Source organism: Hippocampus bargibanti, linkage group LG06, assembly GCF_051943395.1.
Source record: "Hippocampus bargibanti isolate YZ-2025 linkage group LG06, ASM5194339v1, whole genome shotgun sequence".
Taxonomy (NCBI): domain Eukaryota; kingdom Metazoa; phylum Chordata; class Actinopteri; order Syngnathiformes; family Syngnathidae; genus Hippocampus; species Hippocampus bargibanti.
The window spans coordinates 17,046,586-17,057,582 of NC_142739.1; the positions used below are offsets into that span (position 1 = coordinate 17,046,586).

The following is a 10,997-nucleotide window of genomic DNA, read 5'->3' on the forward strand; positions in this document are numbered from 1 at the left end:
GCTAGACAGCTAGACAACTAGCTATATAACTACTACTAGATAGCCAGCCAGATAGCTAGCTAGCCTAAGGATGCAACTATTGAATTCATTTGGTTAATCTAAGTCAGTCGAAAGAAAATATAATGCAAAAATATGAAATGTTGGCAAAATGTTGTGTTGAAGATCTATCAAAAATGTATCACAAGATGTATCACTCTTTCTCTTTGTTTTGCTCATTTTTTAAGATGACCAAAGAGCAAGAGGTCATGGTGGGCAATCAGTTGATGAGTGTAGTTTGAAGCCCACATCACACCGCTCAAAAGAGTTGCCCATACACCGTGCGCTTATCAATAAGGACGATTGTGTTTTGCTTCCTTTGCAGTACGGTATTATATTGTACCAGAATTACAAGATCCCCCAGCAAAGAAAACCCCTGCTTTCACACTTCTCAGCACCCGTGGTATGTTCGCCTCATTACAGAAGGAGATCAACCCTCCAAAATCTGCCATTCTTAAAATCTTAAATCCTTCTATGCCATTACGTTGAAATCCTGACACATCACTTTAGCGTGTACTCCTCTTTTTGACCGCGACACGTTTGTGGCCCTTCCTTCCCCTCAGCGCAGTGTGTCTGAAAACTCTCTGGTGGCCATGGATTTTTCCGGAACAATAGGCCGCGTCATCGACAACCCGGTGGAAGCTCAGAGCGCCGCCATGGAGGAAGGACACGCGTGGAGGGTGAGTCTCCCCTCGCCCAACATCGAGCAACGTTGTTCTAGACTGGACTGTACATGCACCACATTTCAAAGTGAAACTGGATTCAGACGTGTTGCAATAAAGCTGGCAGCTATGCAGGTCGCTTTTTTTCCAAAATCCAGAATCAGGAATGCATCTACTTTTACGTTTCAGTTTTGCAGTAAGGTACAGTGATACAATGATACCTCGGCTTACGAACGCTTTACCTAACGAACTTTTCGCCTTATGAGCATTAAATTCGTGAGAATATCATCTCTGCATACGAACTAGTTTTCGGGAAACACATGGAGCGCCACAATGGCTGGCGGACTAGTTTTTGGCAGAAGAACACCAAACCACACAGTCGAACAGCGCCACTGTGGCTGGCGGACTAGTTTTCCACACCCAATTTCTTTCAGTGCACTCAGTACAGGCGTGGTTTGTTATCGAGTGGATACTTTTGCTATTATGGGATCGCAAAAGACCCCTCCGCAGGCTAGTGTTCAGCCGAAGAGGACACAAAACAAAATTACCTTCAAGCAGAAGAAGGAGATCATCGAGAAACACGAGGTGTGCGTTTGTGTGACTTCTTGTCCCAGTACCAGTACGCTAAGTCGACCATTGCTATGTGCGGCTAAGGGTGTTTCTGTGTTGTCCAAGCCAGTGGTCCCCAAACTTTTTTGTGCCACGGACCGGTTTAATGTCAGACAATATTTTCACGGACCGGAGGATAAATACAACAAAATACAGTAAAGTCTCGTTATATCGATATCGGATATATCGATAGTCCCGGTTATATCGATACTATTTCTATGCACGCACGGAGAAAATTACATGCAAACAGGGTCGGATATATCGATAGTCCCGGTTATATCGATATTTTTTCGGACTCCTTTGAATATCGATATAACGAGACTTTACTGTAAAATGATACGACAGGCGTGGAGACTGTTTTTTTTTCCTTTCTTTTAAATATATTAATAAACGTGAATCCATTGTGTATTTTTATACAACTTTATTAGCAGAGTCCTGGTAACATAGCACCAACAACAACATTATGTCACATAGTCTCTGGCCCTGAACGCTCTATGGTCACCATGGTAATGTTTAAATGTGTCTTCAAAATAAGATACACCGCAAAAACAAGTACAAAGCGCATGAAAAATACAACTCACTACAACTGAATCAGTGGGACCCCTGAGCTTGTTTCTCTACAACGAGACGGCCCCATCTCGGGATAATGGGAGACAATGACACCCAAAGTGTCTTGCTTTGGCCAGTCTACTCCGTAGTTTTATTTTGGTTGCTGTCACTGTAGAAAACCCCGCTTTACACAAATAAGATGTCGGAAACGGCAACAGGGTTTTCAGTGCTCTTGTGGCGATCCCGAGGTATTCTGCCATCACTTTAATCCAGAACACCGGCAGAGTTGTTGTCTCAAACATACTTTTAAATCCGCCTTCATTTGCGAACTCCAGCAGTTGTTCTTCCTCTTGCACAGGCATGCTGGATTCACCTGGTTTGTTGACAAATGGGTTGCGGATCAATTCCTTGGCAGTTCATGGGTCTTTTGTGGCTGGGAAGTAGTGCTCGAACTCTTTTAAAAGCAAAGACAGGTGCTCGTGCATCAGCTGGGCGAATGAAGGCTTGGGCTCAGTCCCTTCCAAAAACCCAGCCAATGTTTGAAACATGTCAAATACACTGCTCTTCACGCACCGTCCCCACAAATCCAGTTTGGCTTTAAATGCAGCTACTTTATCAGCCAACTTGAAGACAGTTGTCATTTTCCCCTGAAGTGACAGATTGAGTTCATTGAGCAGGTTGAATATGTCGCACAAGTAAGCGAGCTTTGCGACCCATTCCTCGTCACGGAAATGCGCTGCAAGCGGTTCTTTATGCGCGGCCCGGTACCAAATGACCCACGGACCGGTCCGCGGCCCGGGGGTTGGGGACCTCTGGTTTAAGCAACGGCCTCAGGCAATAGAAGAGGTTGAAAAACTTCTGTTGATTTGGATTAACGAAAAGCACCGAGTAGGGGATAGTGTGAGAGAGGGTATTATTGCAGAGAAATCACGGCAACTTCACTCGGATATCATCAAGAGGCAAATACATCAACGACCATCAATCACAAAGGTAAATAAAACCACTTTATTATATAGTACAGTTTATTTCTTTAATATCAATACAATAGCACATTTATTATATATAAAATAAGGTATATTTTGTGTAGTTTTAAGGCTTATTTCGTAGAAAATTATCTTTTATGGGGACCTCTAAACGGATTACTCTCATTTTTAATGGTTTCTTATGATAAATTAATGTTTGGAAGACGCACTTCGCCTTACACACTTTCTGGGAACCAATGAAGTTCATAAGCTGACGTATCACTGTACTTTTTTTAACTTTCTATATCATTTTAATGAAAACTGCACATGAATTGAATCCTCTTTATTCTCATATTTTTACTCATTTTTGTGTTTGACCACAGTCTTTGTTTTTACATTTTACTCTTACATTCAGTAATTTAGGCAATGTTTAGAAATAAATATTATCTGCCTACTGTATATTTTATGTTACTCACTCCGGTGTACTTGGAGCGTTATGTGTTTTTAAGGCGGAAGTTGCGGTAAAAGATTTGAAAATCGCTTATCGAGACAATTATCACATTTTTGCTAGTACGGTAAACTAACTGGATCTTGGTAACAAGTGAAATTACATTCTATTTCTATTTATCTTTTTTTTTGGTTAGGAAAACAGCTTAAAGACGGAAATGTTTCACACACATTTCATGATAAAAAGCAAACATTATCCCACTAATCCTGTTGGTTTTGTTTCTTTGTGACATCTGACTCAGAAGAGGAATCACCGAATGAACATTTTAGGCTCCCACAGTCCATTGCATCACTCCTCACTTAACTCAGGTGAATGTAAAGCTGAACGCAACACAGTGCACATTAAATGTTTTTACATTGTACTTCTATTTGGAATGATGTCGTCAATTTCACATTCAATTTCAAATCTCATCTTCAGTCATCCACATAGCCCAGCTGTGGTTCCATGGCAGAATAACCAGAGAAGAATCCCATCGCATTGTCCATCAACAGGGTCAAGTTGATGGGTAATTGAAGGAAAAGCATCCTTGGTGGTTTCATTCAACAAGATGAAAAATGGCACTTGTCTTCTTTTTCAGCTTGTTTCTGCTACGAGTCAGCCAGAGCAACCCCAAGGCTTTCGTGCTCACGTTGTGCCATCACCAGAAAATCAAACATTTCCAGATCCTACCGGTAGGTTTTGCATTTTTCAATACGTGCTGAGGAATGTTTTGGATTGGATTTGGATTTCAGATTATTTTGGGGTAAATGTGATTTAAGATGATGTTTTTTAGGTGTGGTCACGTGTTGTTTGCAAGCACAGCCCTTTTTTTGGCGTGGGGTTGTTTTTTGCTTTTGCTTAAATTCACATATAACTGTAAAGAAAATGTTTGACTTGACTGCTCTTTTAAAATAGCGTATTTTCCAATGTGTAAATCACAACCAAAAGCCTTGATTTTCTTCAAAATATGACCGTGCGCCTTAAACGCCAGTGTGCCTTGTGTGAAGTAATATTTAGCCACAACAGGTCATGCAACTACTGTCAGCAGCCATCGACTCAATTTCCCCGTGAAGAGGTAGCGTCTCATAACGTGGTGTGCCTTATATTTGGAAAACTTATATATCTTTCTATATTATATTTGGATTTGTTTTCATTCATTGAAGGTGCACCATATAGTCCGGTGCACCTTATATATGGAAAAAGTTGAAAAAAAACACAATTCATTGGGGGTGCGCCTTACACTCCTTGGAGCCTTATACACCGAAAAATACGGTACTTTTGTTGTGTCAGTCAATACATACAAAATACAATGCGTAAAAGCTGTGCACTACAGGCATTTACATTTCTTCCGACAATCATATAATTAACGAAGCTCTTTGATTGACTTTTCTTTTTCTTTTTTTTCTTATCCTATGGTCTGACCTACCCTACTTCCTTCCGGCCTGCTTATCAGTGTGAAGAAGACGGCCAAGTATTTTTCAGCCTTGACGATGGTGCCACCAAATTCACGGACTTGATCCAGTTGGTGGAGTTCTATCAGCTCAACAGAGGAGTGCTGCCTTGTAAACTTAAACACCCATGCACCGTTGTGGCCTTATGACCCCTCCCATAACCCGACCCACTGGGCCTGCTATCGCAGCCCCTGACCCTCCCCCTCCCCTCTTCCAAACTTGGCCCCCTCCTCCTTTCACTTTACCTGACACTGCCCAAAGCAGAGCGAATGTTCATACTGGTTGATTCTTCGAAGAAATGTGTGAATTGACTGGTATTTCATCACTCTTTTTTCCCGTTATAATTGTTAATGCAAGTCTGCCAGATACTGCTGATTCGTCGGCTTTCTTTTGGGCTGTGTTTGAATGTTACCGACTAGCACGCAGAGTTGGTAGTCATGAGTAGAGAAAGGATGAACATGAACACTGCCATGTACGCGGTTGCTTTTGCAAAAACTGGTCGTTGTTAAGCTGGGGACTGGGTGACCCTCCCAAAATTTGGAATCTCACAGCTCAAGTGAAGGCTGCTGCTCTCATGTGGACAATCAGCAGGGCAATGAATCCTCTCACGCGTAGGACCACTCTGATCTTTAAGAACTGGAGGCTCTTTGGAACTTCTCTTGGCTTGTGTTGATGGACTCGTTTTCTTTTGCACTCATCCAACTGGGAGTGACTTTTGTGAGTGCTGGACTTCTGTTGTTGGCTTTACTTTTAACTGTGAGATGATGTCACCACCCTCTACTGTCTGAGGCGTGTAAAGACGAGACTAAATTCAGCATTGCATACAGAACAGAAAGTGATTTTTTTTCTTCTTATTTTTTTACATGTATGCATGTGGGTTCGTGTGTGCGCGTGTGTTATCTAGACAAATGAGTCTGCAGAAGGCAGATATATGAACCCATCCGTTTGCAGTAGTCTTAACATTCTGAATGTTTGTCTCTTCGCTGTCCACATATGCTGCACAGTCGTGTCCAGTTGTTGGTAAATTAATGAACTTTTTCAGAAGAAATAAAATGTAAATAAGTGTGTCAGTTATGAACAAACTTCATACAATGTGCACGTCTATTGGCAAGCGCACAGCATGATTCCTTTTAAATGCGTATTTTATAGAGCAGGTGAGATGTTAACGTGGTTGGCACATAAGAAAACAATTGGAGGCTTTCAATCCTGTGGAAAATATCCTCTTCACGCCTCAACTGTCCTCTCTAAAGACTTCCAGGTGTTGCTACATGGTGCCTGTAAACATTCAGCAAACTGGAAATATAATTTGATTTGTTCTACATGAAATGCATTACTGTGCATCCCTTTTATTGGAAATCATGCTTTCCTATAAACAGTGTGAACAGCGCAGTGCACTCTTTGTCAAATGTACATCAGATTGATGACAATGGCATACAAAATGAGCATTCCAAATCTCATGCGTGGCTTTTTGTCTGTCACAAGTGGTTTTGCAGATTGTCATTTGGCATATCATCTCACTGAAAACCTTTCTGTTGCCACAACCCCCCCCAAAAAAAAAAAAAACATGTCTGCATCCAGATAATTGACTTTTAGATGTATCAAAAGCATCGCCCAAAAACTCAGTACGTGACAGTGATACTTCATAAGACCAGTATAGAAAGATGGCGGACACAGAAAAGAAAAAAACAAAACAATCTTCACATCTTGGCAGGTCTGCATAACAACAAAATATTAGGAACGTACATCAGTTCCAAATAGCACTGTTTTTTTTATATGTTCCAATCAAATGGCTGTGAATAGTGACGTCCAAGATAGTAAAAATGTGAAAATGACTTTAGTGTGCCTTCCGCTTTTGCACACAAAAGTTGCAAAGAATGTGTGAGTTAATTCTTGAAATCATATGATTGCTTCTTGCATTTTGCGCAACACCGATGAAGCTCATCAACGCATGCATCAAACTCTTACTGAGTTAGTTTACGTGCTGCTTGTGATAAAGATCGCACTTATAATCTGATGACCGTATGTGTGTCAAACACCCGAAGCTATTTGTTTTTGTCTTTGACTATGTAAAGGAGGATTACAACACAGTGCCTTTAGATAAAGTGTTTTTATGTGTTTGTTTTAATGTTTATTTTAAATTGATATTTTTTTTTAGAAGAGACTCATTACATTTGGCATGAATTCGATGGTATAACAAAAAAAAAGAAATTATGCTTTATTATTCTAATGGCATGTCTGCTTTTTTTAAACTTATCTGGCAGAGTGTATTTGTATTTAAAAAACAATCTGTTGATTTCAATTTCATTCATCCTCCATTGTCACGCAAGCAGTTTTCGGTTCAGTGACTCTTTCGATACGTTTACTATTACGGTCCTCTCCAGTCTGTTCGCTTTTGTCACAGGTGATGCAACATTCAACAGCAATTTCATTGAGCTGCTGCTTGTCCTAAGATTTATTGAACAAATGATTTGCAGTACAGCCACAATATATTGACGCTCTGCATGGTCACCGTAATTCTAAAATGCAATGGTCAATCTTTTTTTTACATATTTGTTCAACAGATATATACAGTATATGTAAATTGATGTAACTGATCTACTTGAAAATGTTAGATGTATTTTGTTTTTCCTCAGCGCTGTTCTGTAGTTGTTTCTTTTTTTTCATTACAGTGAATTTATTGACCAGTGCAAGTTAATACCATGTCTATTGTAATGACTTACCATCTATTGATATACACTTTGTATGATGTATATATGTTATTTCCTTTTTTTGTGGCAGGATGGACTGTTCAAAGAGGAAAAACTATACTTCAAGATGTAAAGTTTTTAAGCACACTGGTATCCTTAATGTACATGTCATTCCATTTGACGACAGGTGGAATGTTCATACACTAAGCATCAAGACTTATGTTCTTTTAAACCATTAAATATATTCTTCTTTTCTTTGCTCAAAACAGAAAATTCCCCAAACCGGTTTTATCCTGACATGCCTCCATTTATTTCCTTTTCTTTATCATGCCAGGAAACAAGAATCTTGATTCATAATGATAGAAAATTTGTCACCAACCTTTTTGAAATTGAGTTCTACTTCTTAAGAAGTCCCTGATTAATGTCAAGGGTTACAAGTTTGATACTCACTGAGGAAAAACATTTACTCCAATTACCGATAGTCAGAAGACACTGGTCATATTATGATTTTTTTTTAATTATTATTATTATTATTATGATTTTTTTTTTTTTTCATTATAATTACGAAACATGGCCCGCACGCTTGTGATGTGGTTCTTTGGAGCCACTTGGTGACCTCTGTTGCTCTCCTGCTCCAAGGCCTGTATCGTAGACCATGTGTCGCACATATGTGTAACATTTCAAGGGAACTATACTTTAATGTGGAAAAGCATTTCAAGTCCAAATGGTTTTGCCGTGAAATTGTATGGGATTTTTTTTTATTTGTTTGCTGTTATTTTTATTTTGAGAAGGAATAGAAGACTGTTCAGCTCAGATCCCCCCAAGACCAATTGAAGATCTGTTGAAACTCATTTGAGATTGAGATTGGGCAGTTGACAATAAAAAAATGAGTGATGACTAAAGAAAAAAATAGAGAACATGAAGAAAATTCCAACAAATACATTAAGCCTCTGCACATTTGCACAGAGAACATTTCACAACTGACATTCTGGGATGTCACGTATGCAGTTCCGATTTTGCATTAGAAGTCTGACATGCTTTGAAAATGTGGTGAAGCTTCACCCTACATGCTCAGAAATGTGCAATGTAATTTGATACTCCGCACTGCAGAATTAACTCGATTGGACGATGTGGTTTATGAGTTTCAGCTTTTTCCACACGCACACACACACACACACACACACACAATATAGCCGTGAGTCTTTTACTCTGCATGTACACATCAACTTAAACATGCTGCCCCACACAAAGGAAGCAAAGATGAAACCTGTTTAGAACAGTGTTGAGGGTGTCGGGTTGGCCCATACAGCCAGGAAAAAAACACACTCCCTCTGAATCTCACATCCAACTTGCTGACAGACGGTCAACTCCTGAATCCTGAAATAAACCATGGAACAGGGAAGACAAGGAGGGTGGTGGTCCCCTATAGTTGGAGCACACCCTTCAGTTACCGTTATGTTTTTTGAAATGGGGACCCGCTTCTTGGTCTGCCAATCCATATATTCTGTCCTGAATGTCACCTAATGATGCAGACACAAAGGCTGAGTCCTCCATTGGCTCCACGCTACTTTTGTGGCGTGATATGCCCCCCAAATTAACATTGAGCCTGACCAAATTCGCCAAGGCGCATGTTGTCCACGTACGGCCCATGAAGAGGAGCCTTTCAATGCCTTGAAGGACCCTAACTGCAAATTCTCTAATTTGGAAACCCCGTGCGTTTAAATGGCACCGGAAATGATATCATGCGATGGGAAATGCGGCCTTCGGAGGACCCAGATTCTGGATATAGCCTGAAACATGAAAAATTCCGGTGCGACCTCATACAACCCAGCACTTTGCCACAAACAGCTTCTTAACCATGTCCGTGACCACAATCCCAATGACGAAAGATCATTTTTCAGACTCAAGACCACAGATGTCAAAGTCAAGGACAGGGGCCAGATCTGGCCGCCACATCATTTTATTCGGCCCGCGAAAGTGAATCAAGCATGTGAAATGCCATGCTGCTTGCTGAAATCCGAACCAAAATTTAAAATTGTCCAATGTAAACCACACGAACAATCATTATTCTTGACTTCAGATTTGATAACTAGTCATTCATTAATTTGTTGTGCGTTTTGTATGTAATATGTGGAGATGAAAGATACCAATGGGTCCCCCAAATTCATAACTGCCCTTTAGAGGAAATTATAACTACAATGTGACCCATAGCAAAATGAGTTTGACACCCCTGCTCTTTACTTTGCTTTCTCATTCCGATGCTTGTTGCTGGAATTGAAGAGTTCTTCAAAGTACCCACAATATCTCGGGACCAGCTCGACCGCACACCATCCCCACCTTAGATGGCTTCGAGAAATGTTGCACGTTAGGAACATTGCGACATACAAACTCTTCGACCGCGGTAAGGTGACAGACAGCTCAAGGACATGAAGGAAATACGTACTCATTCAGTTATTTTTGACTAGTGTGCACTCATTGCAGGTGATTTTAACTTTGCTGAATCCAGAGGCAAACAATCGTCATCGTCCTCTGCTGCTGCCCCTCAACTCTGGTGGTAAGAGGCAAAAACAGTGAATGTCCCTTAAGGCATGACAACAAACTCCCTGGAGAATGTCTGTGTAACCCCGTTTCTGAGTCAGAAAAAAAACAATGATATGGCTAACATTTTACGTATTTATAAGAAACATCAATGAGAAGGTTTCTTCAGCCGTCATCTGTACAAAAGTGAAGGTTTCGGACGTTTCGCCTCCTATCCAAGAGGCTTCGTCAGCGAACTAAAGTCTGACTGGTCGTATCGGCCCCATTTATATATCCCTAATGTCCAGACATGGTGGCGCCGGACACAGTTATGATAGGTCCCTACTCTCAGGTTGGGGGGGCAGGGGAACCCCTCCCTGTGGCCCCACTGATTGTTCCTACATTCCTGACTAACGACTGGCATATTACCCCCACTCCCCCCGGTATCACCTCATCAGCATAACGACCCTCATCAGCATTGCGAAAGTTACCTAACCTGTTTTGCCTAAGCAGACTATTGTATGAACGATCCAAATTGAACCTCACCCCACCAGACCGGTTTAATGAAGGATTTTGTTGTTTTATAAGAATCGCTTCTTTTACCCCCCTTTCAAACCATCTATGTTCTTTCGCTAAGATTTTAACCTCATTGTCGTCAAATGAGTGGTTGCTAGCTTTTAGGTGCGAATGTACTGCCGATTGAGGCCCACTAGTATTATCCCTGCGATGTTGATAAAGTCTTTTTTTGAGAATTTGTTGAGTCTCCCCAATGTACTGCTCTTTACAATTTTCATTCTTACAATGTATGGAATGAACTACGTTACTTTGTTTTTCATTTGGTAGCCTATCTTTTGGATGCACTAATTTTTGCCTTAACGTGTCAGACTTTAGTTCGCTGACGAAGCCTCTTGGATAGGAGGCGAAACGTCCGAAACCTTCACTTTTGTACAGATGACGGCTGAAGAAACCTTCTCATCGATGGACCACTCCTGTTCGACTGAGATCTTACACAGATTTATAAGAAACACTAAAACAGA

At 40.7% G+C, this 10,997-nt stretch overlaps 1 protein-coding gene across 4 annotated transcripts in view; it reads left to right on the forward strand.

The window, feature by feature from the left end:
* Positions 1 to 9,414, forward strand: part of grb10b (growth factor receptor-bound protein 10b) — a 135,448-nt gene extending 126,034 nt beyond the window's left edge. For 2 of the 4 annotated variants that reach the window (XM_088998806.1, XM_088998808.1), the window contains exons 12-17: positions 362 to 439; positions 600 to 716; positions 3,568 to 3,634; positions 3,744 to 3,831; positions 3,904 to 3,997; positions 4,759 to 9,414. In XM_088998806.1, the coding sequence (XP_088854932.1) occupies positions 362 to 439; positions 600 to 716; positions 3,568 to 3,634; positions 3,744 to 3,831; positions 3,904 to 3,997; positions 4,759 to 4,905 (591 nt within the window). In that variant the 3' untranslated portion in view covers positions 4,906 to 9,414. The remainder of the gene's footprint in view (positions 1 to 361; positions 440 to 599; positions 717 to 3,567; positions 3,635 to 3,743; positions 3,832 to 3,903; positions 3,998 to 4,758) is intronic. The other 2 variants (XM_088998809.1, XM_088998810.1) reach the window with 2 other exon arrangements.
* Positions 9,415 to 10,997: the final 1,583 nt, after the last annotated feature.